The following is a 23,510-nucleotide window of genomic DNA, read 5'->3' on the forward strand; positions in this document are numbered from 1 at the left end:
AGATTAAATTACAAACAGGTGGACTCTATGTAGTTTTACCGTCGGTATTCGGCCACTAGTGGGGCGGTTTTACCCCCCGCTAGCGGCCGAGAAAGGGTTAAATACCACCGCACTGAATCTATGTTACATACAGCTGCATTACTTTATATGTTCTTTAATTTTGCTCAATAAAAATCTTTATTGTAAAAAAAAAAAAAAAATAATCCGATTGGTCAGGAAAATGACTTGTCTGGAATGTGGAGGCGGAGTCGTTATTAATTTGAGTACAATACAATACACAACGTGTTACATTATTATAACAAAGTATTGTAGAAAAGATCACAGCATAGAAAATGGGGGGAAAAGCAGAAAATAAACCCGGATATGAAGGTCACCTTTGTGTACAAGGAACACCTTTACAATTACCGCCATTTTATTATTATTATACAGCGCCAACAGTTTATGCAGCGCTTTACAATAAAAAGGAAACAATACAGTTATAATACAATAAAATACAAGAGGATTAAGAGGGCCCTGCTCATAAGAGCTTACAATCTAATAGGGTGGGGCAGGTGGTACAAAAGGTTGTAACTGCGGGGAATGAGCTGATGGAAGTGGTAGGAGATTAGTTGGAGACGTGATAGGCTTTCCTGAAGAGATGAGTTTTCAGGGATCGCCTGAAGGTAGCAAGAGTAGGGAGGGATAGCCGGACCGGTGGAGGTAGCGAGTTCCAGAGGATGGCAGAGGCTGGGAGATGAGCATGGGAGGAGAAGACAAGGGAGCTTGAGAGCAGGAGGTCTTGTGAAGAGCATAGAGGAGAAGTCCTGGAGATGAGCACGGGAGGAGGAGACGAGAGAGCTTGAGAGCAGGAGGTCTTGTGAAGAGCATAGAGGAGAAGTCCTGGAGATGAGCATGGGAGGAGGAGACGAGAGAGCTTGAGAGCAGGAGGTCTTGTGAAGAGCATAGAGGAGAAGTCCTGGAGATGAACATGAGAGGAGGAGACGAGAGAGCTTGAGAGCAGGAGGTCTTGTGAAGAGCATAGAGGAGAAGTCCTGGAGATGAACATGAGAGGAGGAGACGAGAGAGCTTGAGAGCAGGAGGTCTTGTGAAGAGCATAGAGGAGAAGTCCTGGAGATGAGCATGAGAGGAGGAGACGAGAGAGCTTGAGAGCAGGAGGTCTTGTGAAGAGCATAGAGGAGAAGTCCTGGAGATGAGCATGAGAGGAGGAGACAAGAGAGCTTGAGAGCAGGAGGTCTTGTGAAGAGCATAGAGAAGTCCTGGAGATGAGCATGAGAGGAGGAGACGAGAGAGCTTGAGAGCAGGAGGTCTTGTGAAGAGCATAGAGGAGAAGTCCTGGAGATGAACATGAGAGGAGGAGACGAGAGAGCTTGAGAGCAGGAGGTCTTGTGAAGAGCATAGAGGAGAAGTCCTGGAGATGAGCATGGGAGGAGGAGAGGAGAGAGCTTGAGAGCAGGAGGTCTTGTGAAGAGCATAGAGAAGTCCTGGAGATGAGCATGAGAGGAGGAGACGAGAGAGCTTGAGAGCAGGAGGTCTTGAGAAGAGCGGAGAGGACGATTTGGGTGATATTTGGAGACAAGATTAGTGATGGAGCTCGGGGCAGAGTTGTGAATGGCTTTGTATGTTGTGGTTAGTATTTTGAATTTAATTCGCTGGGCGATCGGAAGCCAGTGTAGGGATTGGAGGAGAGGGGTGGTGGTCAGTGTAGGGATTGGAGGAGAGGGTTGATGGTCAGTGTAGGGATTGGAGGAGAGGGTTGGCAGACACTGAGCGGTTGGTAAGGTGGATAAGTCTGGCAGCAGCATTCATGATAGACTAAAGAGGGGAGGAGCCTATGGAGAGGCAGGCCAATGAGAAGGGAGTTGCAATAGTCAAGGAGAGCAATAATGAGGGAGGGAATGAGGAGCTTGGTGGTTTCATTTGTTAAAAAGGGGCGAATTTTAGAGATGTTACGGAGGTGAATTCTACAAACTTTTGACAACGATTGGACTTGAGGCTGAAATGACAAGTCAGAGTCTAGGATTACACCTAGTACCCTGGCGTGAGGGGAGGGACTGATAGTTGCATTGTCCAGGGTCTGTTCTTTATGAAAATATATGTTTGGGGTTTTAATAAATCTTCAGGCCCAAAATGTGCAAAAAAAAACAAGCAAAAACAACTCTGGCAGTGAAAGGGTTCATGTGAGCTAGATGGGATCACTCTTCTTTGGTCACACTCTAAACATTAGAGCTCCCCCTAGTGGCAGCCTGGTAATAACACTGCTAGGAGGTCTATTCATTTAGCTGCTTCATACATCCCGTCTGTAAATAAATGTCTCCTGATATTTTAGGGATCTATTCATAAGAAATTTGCATAGCAATTCACCCAATGTGTACAACACTCGTAAGTGCACGAGTATGATCTTGGATACTAGTGAGAAATCATGTCTGGAGAAGGGAACTAAGGGGTCTATTTACAGAAAATGTATTGGACGATTCGCCCAATCATAAAAAATGCTGTCCATATTAAAAAGAACACAGTGATTTTCTATGATCTTCTGCTGGCCATAAGGTGGAATTAGTAGCGCAATACCGCATTATGGCCACTAGATGGAGCTGATAATCATAGGAAAACACTGTACGAAATAAAATACGACCAATATTCGTCATGGCAGGGAGAATGCGTGTCACTCACTCAGCTAAAATTTGTAAAAATAGACCTGTAAGTGTGAAAACTCACACCCCAAAAATGTAATCAGCCAATGAGAGGTAAGGACTCCATTTTTATTTTTCTCCTGCTATCAATGGCCGACACGGTACAACACTTCATCCATGTCTTTGGTGATCTCTGATCTCCTTATCAACTGTTTCTTCCATGATGAAGATCAGCCATGGAGTATATCTGAGGTGTATATCAGGGTGTGCTTCTTCCCCACATGTCCAGCAACATTCATATACAAGACATTTCCCGCACTCAAGGCACTAATACACCTCGAGGGTTGTGTGGGACCCCCTGATGTACAGGAAGACAGGACTTCAGTGAGGAACAATTCCCTCACTCAGAACAGGGAAGTTGCTTCTCCCCGGTGTGCGATCTCTGGTGTCTGGAAAGATTGAACTTTTGTGAAAAACGTTCTTCGCACTCAGGACAGGAATACGGCTTCACCCCCGTGTGAGATCTCTGATGTGTGTAAAGATGGGACTTTTGTGAAAAACATTTTCCGCACTCAGGACAAGAATATGGCTTCTCATCCGTATGCACTCTCTGATGTCTGGAAAGACCAGATGTATCTAAAAAACATTTCCCGCACTCAGGACAGTAATGCGACTTCTCACCTGTGTGCAATTTCTTATGTTTGTAAAGAGATGACCTGTTTGAAAAACATTTCCCGCACTCAGGACAGGAAAATGGCTTCTCCCCCGTGTGAGTCCTCAGATGTGCGACAAGCATTGATTTTTCTACAAAGCATTTGCCGCACTCAGGACAGGAAACTGGCTTCTCCCCCGTGTGTCTTCTCTGATGTCTGTCAAGTTCAGATTTTTTTACAAAACATTTCCCGCACTCAGAACAGGAATATAGGTTCTCACCCTTGTGAAGTCTCTGATGATAACTAAGAGTGGACTTGGCTAAAGAAGACTTCCCGCACTCTGAACAGCAAAAAGGCTTCTCCCCCGTGTGAGATCTTTGATGTGCGACAAGAGCTGATTTATATGAAAAACATTTCCCGCACTCAGAGCAGGAATATGGCTCTTCCCCCGTATGACACTTTTGATGAGTAACAAGATGTGATTTATGTAAAAAACATTTCCCGCACTCAGTACAGGGAAACCTCTTATCTGTTGGAAGGACGGCACCGTCCCGCACAGTCTTAGGTTCCTCAGGATAAGAGGAATACGATGGTCCGGCACCGTCCCGCACAGTCTGAGGTTCCTCAGGATAAGAGGAATACGATGGTCCGGCACCGTCCCGCACAGTCTGAGGTTCCTCAGGATAAGAGGAATACGATGGTCCGGCACCGTCCCGCACAGTCTGAGGTTCCTCAGGATAAGAGGAATACGATGGTCCGGCACTGTCCCTCACAGTCTGAGGTTCCTCAGGATAAGAGGAATACGATGGTCCGGCACCGTCCCTCACAGTCTGTGGTTGCTCAGGATAAGAGGAATACGATGGTCCGGCATCGTCCCGCACAGTCTGAGGTTCCTCAGGATAAGAGGAATACGATGGTCCATCTACACGGTGTGGTGCCGGATGGACATTTGAGGTAGTCGGGTTTTCTCCTGGACTATACTGTGTGATGTCCTCATCTTCTACTTTACAGTCTGGAGACAAAGTGAGACAATCCTCTGAGGTTTTCCTCATCTCCCGTCCATCTACTAAAATAGAAATAAAAAGGTTATTACTAGACATGAGCAGATTGGTTCCCCTAAACCAGGACTCCGCCCACATCAGGCAGCTTTGTCTCTGAGGATCTTACAATTCCACCCTCAAGGTAACTAGTAAATGGGTCCTCTGATCTCCTACCAGTTAACTTCTCTCCTATATTTTTATATAGCGCAGGGGTCAGGAGTATGTAATGTACAGCATAGAGTATATATTGAAGGCGTTAGGACTATGTAAAGTGCAATATAAATTATATAGTGAACGTATTTACTATTAATGACCCACCTGTGCTGATCTCTGTAGGAGTGTCCTCCTCTATAAATGTCCCCGTTATTCCATCCTCCTCCATAGACTGCTGATCATCCCTCACATACGTCTCTTCTTCTTCTGCTTTAACCTCAACTTTTATATCTAGCAAATCTTCCCCCTAAACCAAGAAAATGATAGAAACTTAAAATGTAATATTGTGACATCACATATAGAAATGATCCACACATTATCTCACAAGTCCATGTCCCACATGTTCTGTTCAACCAACCTTGTAATGGTGATGGATGGTGTGATCTTCCTGTGTGGAATCCTGGGAATACAGAGGACCTCCCCCTCCCATAGGCTGCTGAGCTCCACTCATCAACATCTCTTCTTCTTCCTCTTTAATCTCAGCTTTGATGTCTTTCAGTTCCTCATCCTAAACCCCAAAGATGATAGAATATATGTGTAAAATGTAACAAGAGTTTATATAGAAGAATGTCCTCTCATAGCTTAGAATTATGTTCTAGTTGCTCAGTCCCACCTACCTGATGATGGTGAGGGATGGTGTGACCTTCCTGTGTGGAATCCCGGGAATACAGAGGACGGGGACATCTCTCTGGTGGGTTCCCATTACTGGATCCATCTGTAGGAAACACACACACTGACTGAATACATTGTTTCTGTGTTTATCAGATGATGGGGGATCTAGGTGGACCCTCCGTACTGCTCTCTCCTTTACAATAAAGTCTCCTCTTACCCGGTGATGTGAGGGGCGGCTGATTCTCCATCATGACGTCCTTGTAGAGATCCTTGTGTCCTTCTAAATACTCCCACTCCTCCATGGAGAAATAGACAGTGACATCCTGACACCTTATAGGAACCTGACACACACAATGATACAGTCACCATCCAGACACATCCCTTGTCTGTTACTGGATAATGTCCCAGAATTCGCAGCACCGCTCACCTCTCCTGTCAGCAGCTCCATCATCTTCTTGCTGACTTCTAAAATCCTCTGCATGTTGTGTCTCTCATTTTTTAGGGAGTCACATGAAGGCACTGTGATGGTCATATGATCACCTGACTTCAAAACAGGAAAACTCTGTATTGGAGAACCAATAGGAATATCATGTTAGTTTCTCAGAATCCTCCTCACCTCTCCGGTCAGGTCTGTGTTTTATTAATAGAGATAAGAGTGATGTCATGTGACCTCCTAGAATCCTCCTCACCTCTCCGGTCAGCAGGTAGATGATCTCCAGGGTGAGGTTTAGGATTTCCTCAGACATGTGACTCCGGTCCTCCTCCATCCTCATTGGTGCCATCATTTGATCTATACAGGTCTCCTTGTAGACGGATAACTTTGGGAAATGAAAGTAAGAATTATTTGGATGGTATTGGTCACACAATAATAGGATGTGGTTGTGAGGGGGGTAATAGGAGGGTTGCTGTGCATTTAAGGACTACTGACCCCATGTGAACACATTTAGTTTGAACAATTTAGTGTTTGTTACATTTTCAAGGTTCCGGGAACCTCTTGGCCCGCCGGATCAGAAATTCCCTTTTGCTGTGGAGTTTGTGTTATTTCTGAACTGATTTTAAGACGTTTTAGATCTGCAAACAAGAAATGATAAAAACGATTCTTCTTCTGTCTTCTTGATTTGCTCTGAGGCAGTGCTGTGAGGTCAATGTAGGGTCATCGTGATGTCCAGGAAGGGGAACTTGCTGACTTTTGGCCGGAGTTCTAGGCTAATCCGGATAACTGCCAGAGCTCAGTCTGCAATTCTCCAATCTCTGGCAGCCTGTTGACTGATGGGAGTGATGTCACTGTCACACTCTGCAGTAAGAGTAGGGATTGGATTGGATAGCAGTAGGATGATGTTGGAGGAGTAGAGGGCTGGGGGGGATTTTATTATCTTTGCTCCAATGGCAGCCCAGTGTGGGTAGGAGGAGGACAGCAGGGGGTGAGGGGTTTGTTCTCTTAGTTGCCAAGTATACTGAAGTATCCAGGACTTTGCACAGAGTGGCGGTGGGTTTCTAGTGTTCTGAATTCCAGTACCAGGCTCTGACACAGTCTATGTCATGGGAAGGTATTGGACGGCTCCCTCAGACCCACAACATGGGCCTGCTAAGTGAGTCTGTTCAAACAGATCCTCTAACAACGAGTGCGTATCAGGGTGAAGGACTTCCCTTCTTCATTCCACTTGGTGTCCTGGAACATATTACTTGACCAGTAACATGGGATGAAGCTGAAGGCTGCCTTCATTTCCTGGCAGGAGTTTTTTAAGTAGCTTTGAAAAGGGCAGGTAGGAGGACCACAATTGATCAAGAGCCCCTCCCTCCCTACCTTGGAAGCCCCCTGAGCCCTACAGCCTCCTCTTCTCTCAGAGCCCTGAAGCCTGACTAACCCCTCGGAGTCCTTCAGAATCACCGTCATCTCAGAGGCCCCCCGGAGTCTTTATCCCTATTACCCCCTCACAACCTCTTAGGACCATATTGCCAAAAATGAGGACAATGTTCCGGCCCCGTAAGTGGGAAATGTTCTGACCGTGAAGGGGTTAATCTACATTTCCACACTATATATGTGTGTATCATCATCTGCTGGAGATAAAAGACGTCACAGTGACTATGGAGGAAGAGGACGGACATAACGGGGGTACTGGGTGTAAATAGAAAATCAGAACTTATTACCTTCTCTGCCATAAGTTCCAGCAATGTATCCTCTCTACTTACCCTATCTACTCCTCCCGACTCACCTCTAACCCAGAACTTCCTGTCTGCACCTGACATCACTTCCTGTATACCTGACATCACTTCCTGTCTTCCATAGAGATTTCCTGTCTTGGTAGAAGTGAGATCACCACCTTGTGGAGCTCAGAAGAACTGCAGCCCAGAGAAACGTCTCATAGTGTGAACACGGTCCTTGTGCTTCTCATCTCCACTCCCACCAAGGGGGATAGAAATATATTACTGCCTAGCCCGGCCTTTCTCAGCCAGGGTTCCTCCAAAGGTCGCTGGGAGTTTTCTGAGAAATGAACAGTTTCAGTTCCTCAGTGGGGATGAGCTTCGAGTTTGGGTTGACCATACGTTTTGACCCAAACCCAAGCTGTTCACTGTATATCAAATGAGCAAATTAAATGGTCATTTTTGTCCAGTGCTCCCACTCACCTCCTGTTTAGAGCTAGTTAGTTTAGTCCTAGCTACACCCTTCCCTCTTCTTCCATGTCTACTCAGTCAGTGTTCGTTTTTCACACAGACAGGCTTAGGAAAGTCATTGTCTTCTTACTCTAGTGGGCGGTGTTGGGCCTCTGCAACTTGTTTACTAATGTGACTTGGTATCTTTCTCTATCCTGCCCTCCTGTTTAGAGCTAGTTAGTTTATTCCTAGCTTGCCCCCTCCTTTTCTTTCATGTTCCCTCAGTCAATGATAGTTTTTCATAGAGACAGGGCTTAGGGAAGTCATTGTCTTCTTACCCTTCAAAAGACTGGAAAAACATCCTCTGTACTGCAATTGTCTGAAGTACTATTGGGTTGGATTCAACTTCAGTGTCTTATTGAAGAGTTAAAATGTTACTAAACCCACAACAATAAAATCAGTCTATGTATGCAGCATAACATGCTTGCTATACTCACTGTGGAACTTAAGGGGTTAATCCTCTGCATTGTGTAAAAAGGCTGTTTTATCCTGTATGTACAGATCCTCCCCCTCCTGCATTGTCTATCTGGGGAAAGCCAGCTAACACAGGCAGAGTAGCCGACCTGCACATGCTCAGTTGTGTCGTTTATGCTGGAGAGAACAGTTTCCTGTTCTCAGAGCTAGCCAGGTCACATGATTTTGACATCACACACGTGGGCGTGTACACAGGCTGCAGTGAAAATCTCCTCCTTCCTGAACACAGCACTGAAAAAAAAACTGTGCAGTTTATCATGTAACCGTGGTATACAGATCATCCAAAAAGGTATACAGTGGCAATATTTTAAGATTTATAAGCTGTGGGCACTGTGTGTGTGTGTGTGGGGGGGGGGGGGGGGGGAATGAACTATTTTCAAATTACTGGGTTTAGTAACATTTTAAGCTGCCTGTGGATGGTGCCAAGTCAGCAGGTGACCATACTGTCAGGACAGACTGGGTCTAAGGAGGTATGTCAATGCATGAAGCAGCATTTGAAACAGAATAGGCGGGGCTAGCACTGAAATCACTGCCAAAATATGGCCACATGGAGACAAGGTGTTGTGCAAAGGGGCGGGGGGGGGGAGGTTCACCCTGGTAAGGCACTCCCCCAAGTTGATAGCATGTGGACAGTATGATTCAGGAGGGGGTGGGCGTGCACTAAGTACACTGAGTTGTATATGGTAAACTCCTGATTACTACAGTCTATATGCTGGGCTGTATATGACATGTTCCTGACCACTGCACCTTGGGCTGTATACAGTATGTGTAACGAGATCCATTGTAAATTAAATGTGCAAGTTTCATCCTGCACTACGACGGTTAATAGTTATGTAAGAAGTTCCTTTCTTCTACCACAAGATGGAGCTCTGCCACTCTGATTCACTTTCAGCCAAAGCACTGAATTGTGGGAGATGTAGTTAAAGCGGTTGTATACCCATTTTTAAATTTTTCCCCTTACAGGTAAGCCTATAATAAGGCTTGCCTGTAGGTAAAATTAATATCTCCTAAACCTGTACAGTTTAGGAGATATTTACTTTGTATGCAGATGCTGCCGGGCCTTGCCGGAAAGAAGACTCCTGCGCAAGCAGGCCTGGTCTCACAGTCACTGGGACTTTGGTGAGTGGACACTCTTCATATTTTTCCCTTCTGTTTCCGCCATAACATACTCTCGAACTCCCTCTCGTGTCAAATTGCAGGAAGATCTGTGATACTCTTCCTTTCAAACATTAACTCTCAATTCTCCAAATCAGGATCAACAGAAGCCTTTTTCACAGCTCGTGGACCCTCTATAGCCTTCATCATAGAGAGAGTGATAATCCCTAGCTGTCTACTTTCAGTTTAGTGCTTTATAGACAGACTCTCTGCTTGCAATTCTGTTCTACAAAGTGCACCAACCTCTGCGAGGGCTCCAACGTGGCCGGCTGAAGAGTCTGACAAAGACTGTGGGGGAACCTTCTGCTATAAAAAGTGTCTTGTAATTGCATCAGTATCTTTGTTTCTTTACATGCAAACAAGATGCCTAAGCCAGCCCCCCATATTACATGACCTTGGGTGACCTAGTCATAACTCTATTGCTACTAGATCACAGTTGCCTACAGCTGCTTACTTGATGAGTAAGGTAACAGTTAAAGCTGACAATTCTTTGCATTTAGAGTATCACCTTTATATTGCATGAGAGATTATAATTGTACAACCTTCTATATATCTCACATTGCATTAACTGGTACATCAAACATTATTATTTACAATATATCTTGATATTGTACTTCAAGGTCTCGGGTTTTTATTTCGGGGTGACCCCAAGGTATTTACTAAAGGTTACCCTTCTTTGCCTGCATCTGTGTGAGTCAGAGGCGTCAGTGGTCTTCACTACAGTTGAGGTAAGAACAGAATCTGGTCAGAGTTGATGGGAAGATGGATGGAGCCTGTAATGCAACGTCTCACACTCCGCTTGAGTGCTTTTGTCATATACCGCTTCCTCCCAGTCTGAATATAGATATCAGATATTCCAACCGCTCACAAGCACAAAACAAGACGATACTTGTTTAGTTGCTGAACATGGACTGTTTTATTAGAACCAAAATACAAGTCTTAGACCCCTTTCACACTGGGGTGCTTTGCAAGCGATACAGCACTAAAAATAGCGCCTGCAAAGCTCCCTGAAACAGCCGCTGCTGTCTCTCCAATGTGAAATCCCCGAGGGTTTTCACACTGGAGCGGGGCGCTGGCAGGACGCTAAAAAAAGTCCTGCTAGCAGCATCTTTGGAGCGGTTAAGGAGCGGTGTATACACTGCTCCTTGGCCACTCCTGCCCTTTGAAATCAATGGGTCAACACGGCTATTTTAACCCTTTCTCGGCCGCTAGCAGGGGATAAAACCGCTGCTAAAACGATGCTAAAGGGGCACTAAAAATAGCGCAGTTTTACCGCCGACGCTGCCCCTGCCCCAGTGTGAAAGGGGCCTTATATACAGTTAAAGAGGAGGTTCCTACCTCCTGCTCATATTACTCTAACAATACAACTGTAACCAGAAACCTAATTAACATGAGCTAATTAACTAATCCCTTAAAGTAGCCGATGTGACTCCGTAACTACACTACACATTATCATACATCTCAACACAGAACTCCTTCATACAATAGCAAGGTTAATTAGCACAAACAACAATGGGTGAAAGACTCTTTGAAGCTGTGGCAAGCCAGACTAGACTCATTTACATTATAGAAGACAACAGACAGGTGGCTGGAGTTGATGACGTTAGCATCTAACAGTATGTGTCCCAACAGTATGAATCAGTCACTATTTCTAATATGGCATATAAAGGGTTCCCAGAGTCTGTGTGTCTTGGGGGGATATGGACCTGAATCCAAAGTAACACCACCTCAAGGGTCCCCAGGCATACAACTCACAAAGAGCATTGTTCCCCCAAATGCCAGGGCCCATGATCGGTAGGCAAGAGCCTAGCATTCAGTCCCCTCCAAAAGCCTCTGTCCCAGCTAGGTCTGTCACAGAGCCAAATACAGGACAATCTTATTCCGTGTACACACAACCGGACTTTTTCGACAGCAAAGGTCCGACGGAACGAATCCGCCGGACAATTTGATTGTGTGTGGGCTTCATTTGACCTTTGCTGTTGAAAAATCAGACGGACTTTAGATTTAGAACATGTTTCAAATCTATCCGACGGACTCGAGTCTGGTTGAAAAATCCCGTCGTCTGTATGCTAGTCCAACGGACAAAGAACGGCGCTAGGGCAGCTATTGGCTACTGGCTATAAACTTCCTTATTCTAGTCCGGTCGTACGCCATCATGTTTGAAACGATCGGACTTTGGTGTGATCGTGTGTAGGCAAGTCCGATTCGTTGGAACTCCGTCGAAAAGTCCTACAGAGTTCAGGCGGACGAGAAGTCCGCTCGTGTGTACACGGCATTAGAAGAAAACCTGTTAGAGTCTGCAAAAGACTTGAGACTGGGGCGGAGGTTCACCTTCCAGCAGGACAACGACCCGAAACATGCAGCCAGAGCTACAATGGAATGGTTTAGATCAAAGCATATTCATGTGTTAGAATGGCCCAGTCAAAGTCTAGACCTAAATCCAATTGAGAATCTGTGGCAAGACTTGAAAATTGCTGTTGACAGACGCTCTCCATTCAATCTGACAGAGCTTGAGATATTTTGTGAGGAAGAATGGGCAAAAACGTCACTCTCTAGATGTGCAAAGCTGGTAGAGACATCCCCAAAAAGACTTGCAGCTGTAATTGCAGTGAAAGGGGGTTCTACAAAAGTATTGACTCCGGGAGGGCGCCGTACAAATGTCCCCCACACTTTTCACATATTTATTTGTAAAATATTTTGAAAACCATCTATCATTTTCCTTCCACTTGATAATTATGCGCCACTTTGTGTTGGTCGATCACATAAAATACATTTACGTTTTTGGTTGTAACATAACAAAATGTGGAAAATTTCAAGGGGTGTGAATACTTTTTCAAGGCACTGTATTTTAAGCTCCTGACCTCTGCACTCCGTACCATTATTTTTGGTTAGCTCTAAACGAATGACTTGTGACTTATCCATGAACAATGTTTGGATATCAAAGATTGTGGCCATTGCACCGACACACACAATTTTTTTTGTTCAGTAAATTTTTTATTATAATTTTACTTTTTAACAAGGTTGCAGACATAAAAATCAGGAAATAGTAAAGGTAGGAATCCGATTGGTCAGGAAAATGACTTGTCTGGAATGTGGAGGCGGAGTCATTATTAATTTGTGTACAATATAATAAACAACGTATTACATTATTATAACAAAGTATTGTAGAAAAGATCACAGCATTGAAAATGGTGGGAAAAGCAGAAAATAGAGCTCTGCACATGAGAGCTGTGATGTCCAGCAACATTCATATAGAAGACATTTCCCGCACTCAAGGCACTAATACACCTCGAGGGTTGTGTGGGACCCCTGATGTACAGGAAGACAGGACTTCAGTGAGGAACAATTCCCTCACTCAGGACAGGAATATGGCTTCTCCCCCGTGTGAGACCTCTGATGTATGTTAAGAGAGGACTTCCTTGTAAAACATTTCCCGCACTCAGGGCATGAATGTGGCTTCTCACCTGTGTGCGATCTCTGATGTCTGTGAACAGAGGACTCCTCTGAAAAACATTTCCCGCACTCTGAACAGCAAAAAGGCTTCTCCCCCGTGTGAGATCTCTGATGTCTGACAAGATGGGACTTTTGTGAAAAACATTCTCTGCACTCAGGACAGTTATACGGCTTCTCCCCCGTGTGAGATCTCTGATGTGTGTGAAGATTGGACTTTTGTGAAAAACATTTTCCGCACTCAGGACAGGAATACGGCTTCTCACCTGTGTGCGATTTCTGATGTGAGTCAAGATGGGACTTCAGTGAAAAACATTTCCCGCACTCAGGACAAGAATATGGCTTCTCATCCGTATGCACTCTCTGATGTCTGGAAAGACCAGACGTATCTAAAAAACATTTCCCGCACTCAGGACAGGAATGCGACTTCTCACCCGTGTGTGATTTCTTATGTTTGTAAATAGATGACCAGTTTGAAAAACATTTCCCGCACTCAGGACAGGAAAATGGCTTCTCCCCCGTGTGAGTCCTCAGATGTGCGACAAGCATTGATTTTTCTACAAAGCATTTCCCGCACTCAGGACAGGAAATTGGCTTCTCCCCCGTGTGTGTTCTCTGGTGTTTGTAAAGATGGGATGTCCTTGAAAAACATTTCCCGCACTCAGCACAGGAAAATGGCTTCTCACCTGTGTGCGATCTCTGATGTTTGTAAAGACACGACCTGTCTGAAAAACATTTCCCACACTCAGAACAGGAAAATGGCCTCTCCCCCGTGTGTCTTCTCTGATGCGTGACAAGTTCAGATTTTTGTACAAAACATTTCCCGCACTCAGAACAGGAATTCTCACCCGTGTGAAGTCTCTGATGATATCTAAGAGTGGACTTCACAGAAAAACATTTCCCGCATTCTGAACAGCAAAAAGGCTTCTCCCCCGTGTGATACCTTTCATGTGCGACAAGAGCTGATTTATGTGAAAAACATTTCCCGCACTCAGCACAGGGATACGGCTTTTCCCCCGTGTGAGACCTTTGGTGCGTGACAAGAGTTGATTTATGCACAAAACATTTCCCGCACTCAGAGCAGGAATATGGCTCTTCCCCCGTATGAGTCTTTTGATGAGTAACAAGATATGATTTATATGAAAAACATTTCCCGCACTCAGTACAGGGAAACCTCTTAGCTTTAGGAAGGATGGCACTGTCCCGCACAGTCTGAGGTTCCTCAGGATAAGAGGAATACGATGGTCCGGCACCGTCCCGCACAGTCTGTGGTTGCTCAGAATAAGAGGAATACGATGGTCCGGCACCGTCCCGCACAGTCTGATGTTCCTCAGGATAAGAGGAATACGATGGTCCGGCACCGTCCCGCACAGTCTGAGGTTCCTCAGGATAAGAGGAATACGATGGTCCGGCACCATCCCGCACAGTCTGAGGTTCCTCAGGATAAGAGGAATACGATGGTCCGGCACTGTCCCACACAGTCTGAGGTTCCTCAGGATAAGAGGAATACGATGGTCCGGCACCGTCCCTCACAGTCTGAGGTTCCTCAGGATAAGAGGAATACGATGGTCCGGCACCGTCCCACACAGTCTGAGGTTCCTCAGGATAAGAGGAATACGATGGTCCGGCACTGTCCCACACAGTCTGAGGTTCCTCAGGATAAGAGGAATACGATGGTCCGGCACCGTCCCGCACAGTCTGAGGTTCCTCAGGATAAGAGGAATACGATGGTCCGGCACCGTCCCTCACAGTCTGAGGTTCCTCAGGATAAGAGGAATACGATGGTCCGGCACCGTCCCTCACAGTCTGTGGTTGCTCAGGATAAGAGGAATACGATGGTCCGGCACCGTCCCGCACAGTCTGAGGTTCCTCAGGATAAGAGGAATACGATGGTCCATCTACACTGTGTGGTGCCGGATGGACATTTGAGGTAGTCGGGTTTTCTCCTGGACTATACTGTGTGATGTCCTCATCTTCTACTTTACAGTCTGGAAACAAAGTGAGACAATCCTCTGAGGTTTTCCTCATCTCCCGTCCATCTACTAAAATAGAAATACAAAGATTATTACTAGACATGAGCAGATTGGTTCCCCTAAACCAGGACTCCGCCCACATCAGGCAGCTTTGTCTCTGAGGATCTTACAATTCCCCCCTCAAGGTAACTTGTTAATGGGTCCTCTGATCTCCTACCGGATCATTTCTTTCCTATATTTTTGGGTAGCGCTACACTGACTTATCCCGTTTGTATCATTAGGTAGGTGGGGTGGAATCACCTATATGGCCTTAGCTGGCCCTGGATTTTTTTACCGCTTCTAAACGGATATACAGTATGTGCATAGAAAGATAGGATAACATGGAGAGGCGTTTTGAAGCTGTAAACGAAAAAGCCTGATGCTGCTAAAAGTGGCAGTAAAAACGCCCTGTGTGCATGAGGACTTATAGAGCAGTGGCTAGGTGTATGTAATGTACAACATAGAGTATATAGTGCAGGGCTATGTAATGTACAACATAGAGTCTGTAGAGCGGGGGTCAGAAGTATGTAATGTACAATATGGAGTATATAGTGCAGGGGTCAGGAGTATGTATTGTACAACACAGAGTATATAGTGCAGGGATCGTGCGTATGTAATGTACAGCATAGAGTATATCGTGTAGGGATGAGGACTATGTAATCTACAGCATAGAATATATAGAGCAGGGGTCAGGAGTATGTAATGTACAACATAGAGAATATAGAGCGGGGGTCAGGAGTATGTAATGTACAACATAGAGTATATAGTGCAGGGGTCAGGAGTATGTAATGTACAACACAGAGTATATAGTGCAGGGGTCAGGAGTATGTAATCTACAACATAGAGTATATAGAGCAGTGGTCAGGAGTATGTAATGTACAACACAGAGTATATAGTGCAGGGGTCAGGAGTATGTATTGTACAACACAGAGTATATAGTGCAGGAATCGTGCATATGTAATGTACAACATAGAGAATATAGAGCGGGGGTCAGGAGTATGTAATGTACAACATAGAGTATACATAGTTGCCAACAGTCCCGATTTTCCCGGGACAATCCCGATTTTGGGACCCTCGTCCCGATTGGAGGCTGTCCCGAATCGGGATTTTCCATAAGGAAAATCGGGAATGTTGTTTTTTTTATTTTTGGAGCAGCTGGCTCCAGCAAAATGGCGGCCAGCGCCGCCGCTCGATCTTCCCCCTAGTGCACCCAATGGGCTTCTTTAGCTTCATGGCCCCTCCCCTCTCCACTGAAGCAGAAGACACGGCATCGCTGTCGCCGTGTCTTGCCGAAAAGTTCCCCAGCCCCGTACTGCGCAAGCGCTGCGCCTGCGCAGTACAGGGGGTCCTTGCATGCCGAGGGGAACTTTTTCGGCAGAACACATCGGCCGCTCCTGCACTGAGCGGGGGGGGCTGCACTGAGGGGGGGCTGCATTGAGGGGGGGTCTGCACTAATAGAGGGGGGGCTACACTGAGGGGGGGCTGCACTAATTAAGGGGGGGCTGCACTGAGGGGGGGTCTGTACTAATAGAGGGGTGGGGCTGCACTGAGGGGGGGGTCTGCACTAATAGAGGGGGGGCTGCACTAATAGAGGGGGGTGCACTAAGGGGGGTCTGCACTAATAGAGGGGGGCTGCACTAATAGAGGGGGGCTGCACTGAGGGGGGTCTGCACTAATAGAGGGGGGCTGCACTGAGAAGGGAATGCACTAATTGAGGGGGTCTGCACTAATAGAGGGGGGGTCTGCACTAATAGAGGGGGGGCTGCACTAATTGAGGGGGGTCTGCACTAATAGAGGAGGGGGGCTGCACTGAGGGGGGGCTGCACTGAGGGGGGTCTGCACTAATAGAGGGGGGGTCTGCACTGATGGAGGGGATCTGCACTGAGGGGGTCTGCACTGAGGGGGTCTGCACTGATGGGGTCTATACAGACTCTGCCGGGGGCACCTGATGCAAGGACAGACTCTGCTGGTGGCTAGTGACACGCTCAGGGATCCCACTGATTCGGCATTATGGTGAGTTGAATGATTTAATTTTATATTACAATGTATTAATAGAATTAATGCGCTTCAATCATCCTGACACCATAACAACCATGGTGCCGGGATGATTGAAGCGTTAACACCAGGTGTTTGGAGTATCTTTATCTGCTGATTGTTAAACTTTCTAGAATACACATATTTCTATTGTGTAGGATCTGGGGCTGCTGTTCCGTCATTCCCCTCTCCCCCTTTCCCTCTCCATCCCTCATTCATCTCAGACTCTAACCACACCCTCTTGAGCCACGCTCATTTAAGCCACGCCCACTTTTCACCTAAGCCACGCCCATTTTCCGCCGCGCTTCGCGCACCACACTTGTAATTTTTGCTGAGCCACGCATACAAACAAATGCCCCGCCCCCTAATTATTGTACGGCTCCGCCTACAGCCAAAAAAGTGTCCCACATATTTTTTTTGCAATGTTGGCAACTATGAGTATATAGTGCAGGGGTCAGGAGTATGTAATCTACAACATAGAGTATATAGAGCAGTGGTCAGGAGTATGTAATGTACAACATAGAGTATATAGTGCAGGGGTCAGGAGTATGTATTGTACAACATAGAGTATATAGTGCAGGGGTCAGGAGTATGTAATGTACAACATAGAGTATATAGTGAAGGCGTTAGGACTACATAAAGTGCAATATAAATTTTATAGTGAATGTATTTACTATTAATGACCCACCTGTGCTGATCTCTGTAGGAGTGTCCTCCTCTATAAATGTCCCCGTTATTCCATCCTCCTCCATAGACTGCTGATCATCCCTCACATACCTCTCTTCTTCTTCTTCCTCTGCTTTACCCTCAACTCTTCTACCTATCAGACCTTCACCCTAAACCAAGAGAAGAATAGAAATGTAAAATGGTGACATCACATATAGAAAAGATCCACACATTGTCTCACAAGTCCATGTTCCAGATGTTCCGTTCAAGCAACCTTGTAATGGTGATGGATGGTGTGATCTTCCTGTGCGGAATCCCGGGAATACAGAGGACCTCCCCCTCCAATAGACTGCTGAGCTCCACGGCTACTCTGTGGGCCTCATGTGACGGGAGGGTGTCCTTGTACGTCCTCCTGAGAATGCGCCCCCTGCGGGGTGCGGGCGGCACGCTCTGTGATCAGTGAGTCAATGAGACTCGGCTGATCACATATCGGAGTAAGGGGCCAATTCCAGCCCCTTACCACATGATCAACTGTCAGCCAATGACAGCTGATCTTGTGTTGTAATTGGCTTTTTGTTTTCCTCACTCTGACAGCGTTAAAAAAAAGGTGATTACCGACTTCTGTCAGAGGGACATCGGTCCCATACACAGAGAGCCACTGCTGCTATGCTGTGCCCACCAGTGCCACCTGCCAGTGCCCACCAGTGACACGTACCACTACATATCAGTGCTGCCTATCAGTGCCCACCAGTGCCACCTATAAATGTCCACCAGTGCCACCTATCAGTGGCTATCAGTGCTGCAAATCAATGCCCATTAGTGCATCATCATCAGTGCCCACCAATGCCGCCCTATCAGTGCCCACTAAGGATGAGCCGAACACCCTCCAGTTCGGTTCACACCAGAACATGCAAACAGGCAAAAAATTCTGACAAACACGCGAACACCGTTAAAGTCTATGGGACACGAACATGAAAAATCAAAAGTGCTCATTTTAAAAGCTTATATGCAAGTTATTGTCATAAAAAGTGTTTGGGGACCCTGTCCTGCCCCAGGGGACATGGATCAATGCAAAAAAAAGTTTTAAAAACTGAAGTTTTTTCGGGAGCAGTGATTTTAATGATGCTTAAAGTGAAACAATAAAAATGAAATATTCCTTTAAATATCGTGCCTGGGAGGTGTCTCTAGTATGCCTGGAAAGGGGTGCATGTTTCCCGTGTTTAGAACAATACCACAGCAAAATGACATTTCTAAAAGGAAAAAAAGTCATTTAAAACTGATTGCGGCTGTAATGAATTGTCGGGTCTCGGCAATATAGATAAAACTGATTTAAAAAAAAACGGCATGGGTCCCCCCCCCAGTCCATTACCAGGCCCTTTGGGGCGTGGGGGTCCCCCCAAAATCCATACCAGGCCCTTCAGGTCTGGTATGGATTTTATGGGGAACCCTGTGCCAAAATGTAATAAAAAATGGCGTAGGGGGTCCATAAAAAATCCATACCAGACCCTTATCCGAGCACGCAACCTGGCAGGCCGCAGGAAAAGAGTTGCAGGGTGGGGGGGGGGCGAGAGAGCGCCCCCCCGAACCGTACCAGGCCACATGCCCTCAACATGGAGAGGATGCTTTGGAGTTGCCCCCCAAGGCAGCTTGTCACTATGTTGATGGGGACAAGGGCCTCATCCCCACAACCTTTGCCCGGTGGTTGTGGGGGTCTGTGGGCGTTGGGCTTATCGGAATCTGGAAGCCCCCTTTAACGAAGGGGATCCCCAGATCCTGGCCCCCCTCCCTATGTGAATTGGTAACGAGTACATTGTACCCCTACCATTTCACAAAAAAAGTGTCAAAAATAGGGGCCACTCGGTGACGTAAACGGATGACCCCGCCCCCCGACATCACGTGGCATCAGAGGGGGCGAGGTCATCCGTTTACGTCACCGGGTGGCCCCGCCCTCAGCTATATAACAGCTGTCACCAAGAAGAAGCGTCAATCAGCGGGAGCCTCCCATGGAGGCAGAGCTGTTGTGGCTATTTTTTTTTTTTTTTTCGGCTCGTCGGGCAACGTGAGATTGATTTACATCATGGGACATTTTTATTTTTTATCTTTTAATAAAGGACTTGTCCCAAAGTGTCTCCTGTCTTTTTTACTATTTTTTACACTTTTTTTTGTGAAATGGTAGGGGTACAATGTACCCGTTACCAATTCACATGGGGGGGCGGGATCTGGGGGCCCCCTTGTTAAAGGCGGCTTCCAGATTCCGATAAGCCCCCCGCCCAAAGACCCCCACGACCACCGGGAAAGGGTTGTGCGGATGAGGCCCTTGTCCCCGTCATCATGGGGAAATGGTGCTTTGGGGGGCTAATCCAAAGCACCCTCCCCATATTGAGGGCATGTGGCCTGGTACGGTTCGGGGGAGCACTCTCTCACCCCCCTCTTTTCCTGCGGCCTGCCAGGTTGCGTGCTCGGATAAAAGTCTGGTATGGATTTTGGGGGGACTCCTACTCCATTTTTTCTTAAATTTGGCGCAGGGTTCCCCTTAATATCGGTACCAGACCTGAAGGGCCTGGTATGGATTTTGGGGGGACCCCCACATTATTTTTTTTTCATTTTTGGTTTGGGGTTCCCCTTAATATTCATACCAGACCCAGAGGGCCTGGTAATGGACTGGGGGGGATCCCATGCCATTTTTTTCAATGACTTTTATCTGTATTGCCGGGACCCGACAATTCATTATAGCCGCGAGTAGTTTTGAATTACTTTTTTTCCTTTAGAAATGTCATTTTGTGCAGGGACTGTTCTGAACACGGGAAAAATACAACAATTTACAGACATACTGTAGACACCCCCCCCCCCCCCCCCCAGCATTTTTAAAATCACTGCTCCCGAAAAAATGGACGTTTTTAAAACATTTTTTTGCATTGATACATGTCCCCTGGGGCAGGACCCGGGTCCCCAAACACTTTTTATGACAATAACTTGCATATTAGCCTTTAAAATGAGCACTTTTGGTTTTTCATGTTCGTATCCCATAGACTTTAACGGGGTTCCGCGGCTTTCGACTTTGCCGCGAACACTGCATAATGTTCGTTGTTCGCCGAACGTCTGAACAGCCAAAGTTCGGCCCGAACTTATTCCTATGCCGAACCGTTCGCCCATCCCTGTTTAGTGCGCATCAGTGAATGAGAAAAATTACCTGTTTGCAAAATTTTATAACAGTTTTTTTTCTTCTTCAAAATATTTTGTCTTTTTTAGTTTTTTTTAGCAAAAAATAAAAAACCCAGCAGTGATTAAATACCACCAAAAGAAAGCTCTATTTGTGTAAAAAAAATGATAAAAATGTCATATGGGTACAGTGTTACATGACCGCGCAATTGTCATTCAAAGTGTGACAGTTCTGAAAGCTGAAAATTGGCCTGGGCAGGAAGAGGGTATAAGTACCCAGTTTGGTTAATCTCATTTTTGATGTCCTTCAGTTCCACCCTAAACCCCAAAGATGATAGAATATATGTGTAATACGGAGCAAGAGATTACATAGTAGAATGTCCTCTCATAACTTAGAATTCTGTTCTAGTTGCTCAGTCCTACCTACCTGATGATGGTGAGGGATGATGTGACCTTCCTGTGTGGAATCCCGGGAATACAGAGGACGGGGACATCTCTCTGGTGGGTTCCCATTACTGGATCCATCTGTAGGAAACACACACACTGACTGAATACATTGTTTCTATGTGTTTATCAGATGATGGGGGATCTAGGTGGACCCTCCGTACTGCTCTCTCCTTTACAATAAAGTCTCCTCTTACCCGGTGATGTGAGGGGCGGCTGATTCTCCATCATGACGTCCTTGTAGAGATCCTTGTGTCCTTCTAAATACTCCCACTCCTCCATGGAGAAATAGACAGTGACATCCTGACACCTTATTGGAACCTGACACACACAATGATACAGTCACCATCCAGACACATCCCTTGTCTATTACTGGATAATGTCCCAGAATTCCCGGCACCACTCACCTCTCCTGTCAGCAGCTCCATCATCTTCTTGGTGACTTCTAGAACCTTAGGCATGTTGTGTCTCTCAGGTTTTAGGGAGTCACATGGAGGCACCGTGATGGTCATATGATCACCTGACTTCAGAAGAGGAAATCTCTGTATTGAAGAATCAATAAGAATCTCATGTTAGAATCCCAGAATCCTCCTCACCTCTCCGGTCAGGTCTGTGTTTTATTAATAGAGATAAGATTGATGTCATGTGACCTCCCAGAATCCTCCTCACCTCTCCGGTCAGCAGGTAGATTATCTCCAGAGTGAGGTTTAGTATCTTCTCAGTCATGTGACTCCGGTCCTCCTCCATCCTCATTGGTGCCATCATTTGATCTATACAGGTCTCCTTGTAGACGGATGACTTTGAGAAATGAAAGTGAGAATTATTTGGATGGTGTTGGTCACACAGTAATAGGATGCGTGTGTGTGTGTGTGTGTGTGTGTGTGGGGGGGGTAGTGGTAATAGGAGGATTGCTGTACATTTAAGAACTACTGCCCCCATGTGAACACATTTAGTTTAAACTATTTATTGTTTGTTACATTTTCGAGGTCCTGGGGCCCTCTTGGCCTGCCGGATCAGAAATTCTCTTTTCTCTGTTGGGTTTGTTTTGTTTCTGAACTGGTTTTGATTAGTTTTAGATCTACAGACAAGGAATGATAAATATGATTCTTCTTCTGTCTTCTTGATTAGGTCTGAGGCAGTGCTGTGAGGTCAATGTAGGGTCATTATGATGTCCAGGAAGGGGAACTTGCTGACTTTTGGCCGGAGTTCTGGGCTAAGCCGGATAATTGGACAGAATGCCGACTGCAAGGCCCCAATCTCTGGCAGCCTGCTGACTGATAGAAGTGATGTCACTGTCACTCTCTGCAGTAAGAGAAGGGATTGGCAAGCAGGAGGATCATGTTGGTGAAGTAGAGGGCTGGGGGCAGTGGCAAAACTTGCACTTGCAACCGGGCCCTCATGTTCCGCTATTGTCAGGGGGCCCCAGCAGGGTTTCTGCTTGGAGGGCTCTGAGCTGAGAGTGTCTCTCTCATACAGCCCAGAGCCTTCACTGACAGTTCCCCCTCCCTCCTCCTTCGCACGGACGGGAGAGGAGAGAGCTGATCTGTTCCTTCTCCTCCTGCCCCTCTCCTCCTGTGTGCACTGCAGGAAGTGTGAAGCTAAGAAGCTGAATTTGATCATTCAGTTGCTGTGCTTCACACTTCCTGTGGTGCACACAGGAGGAGAAAGGCGGGAGGAGAAGGAACAGATTGGCTCTCTCCTCTCCCATGTGTGCGAGGGAAGAGGGAGGGGAAATTGTCAGTGAAGGCTCTGGGCTGTATGAGAGAGATGCTCTTAGTTCAGAGGAGAAGGCACCGATGGGCTGCACTGATAGGCGGCATTGATGAACACTGATAGGAAGCACTGATAAGCGGCACTGATGAGCACTGATAGGCGGCATTGATGAGCACTGATAGGCGGCATTGATGAGCACTGATAGGCGGCATTGATGAGCACTGATGGAGCTGCACTCATGATCAGTGTAAACAATGTACTGACAGTCTTTCATGTTAACGGCTTTCCTTTCCCCACATTGACACTGTGGGAGGAAAAGATTGCCGATTGTCTGTTTACATGTGATCAGCTGTTACAGAGCAAGCTGGGTGCGTTTCCAGGGGCACGCAGGAGGCTGGGTTCTGGGAGGATGTCCATGGACGCCCTCCAAGAACTGGAAGCCTGGGGCTCGGATGGAAGAAGGGGGGGCTGGGGGCCATTCATGGTTTCTTGTACTGGGGCCCTGAAGGTTCTAGTTTTGCCCCTGACTGTAACTAGATCCCTGTATCAACCCCTATAATACAGGGATCAGTATCACCCCTTCATAATACAGGGTTCAGTGTC

The 23,510-nt window shown here is 46.4% G+C and overlaps 3 protein-coding genes across 5 annotated transcripts in view; all 3 read right to left on the reverse strand.

Moving 5' to 3' along the window:
• LOC141105050 (uncharacterized) overlaps positions 1-23,510 on the reverse strand; it is a 126,092-nt gene that overhangs the window by 101,747 nt on the left and 835 nt on the right. Inside the window, exons 1-2 of one of the 3 annotated variants that reach the window (XM_073594876.1) lie at positions 21,178-21,273; positions 4,895-5,044 (exon numbers count right to left, since the gene is read on the reverse strand). The exons of 1 other annotated variant lie outside the window; for it this stretch is intronic. In XM_073594876.1, the coding sequence (XP_073450977.1) occupies positions 4,895-4,993 (99 nt within the window). In that variant the 5' untranslated portion in view covers positions 4,994-5,044; positions 21,178-21,273. Of the gene's footprint in view, positions 1-4,894; positions 5,045-5,153; positions 5,247-21,177; positions 21,274-23,510 lie in introns of those variants that run through there. One more of the 3 variants, XM_073594875.1, reaches the window with a different exon arrangement.
• Positions 395-23,181, reverse strand: LOC141105489 (uncharacterized). Its single transcript, XM_073595344.1, has 5 exons — positions 23,172-23,181; positions 21,178-21,275; positions 17,614-17,761; positions 12,718-14,921; positions 395-2,966 (listed from the first exon to the last, which is right to left on the reverse strand). The coding sequence occupies exons 1-4, from the start codon at positions 23,179-23,181 to the stop codon at positions 12,781-12,783; spliced, it is 2,397 nt and encodes a 798-aa protein (XP_073451445.1). The 3' UTR covers positions 395-2,966; positions 12,718-12,780.
• On the reverse strand, positions 5,283-7,348 carry LOC141105153 (gastrula zinc finger protein XlCGF66.1-like). The gene is made up of 4 exons (XM_073595041.1): positions 7,297-7,348; positions 5,838-5,966; positions 5,576-5,710; positions 5,283-5,489 (listed from the first exon to the last, which is right to left on the reverse strand). Exons 1-4 carry the CDS (start codon positions 7,306-7,308, stop codon positions 5,298-5,300), a joined length of 468 nt encoding a protein of 155 aa, XP_073451142.1. The 5' UTR covers positions 7,309-7,348; the 3' UTR covers positions 5,283-5,297.

The sequence above is a fragment of the Aquarana catesbeiana genome, linkage group LG08 (genome assembly GCF_042186555.1).
Source record: "Aquarana catesbeiana isolate 2022-GZ linkage group LG08, ASM4218655v1, whole genome shotgun sequence".
Taxonomy (NCBI): domain Eukaryota; kingdom Metazoa; phylum Chordata; class Amphibia; order Anura; family Ranidae; genus Aquarana; species Aquarana catesbeiana.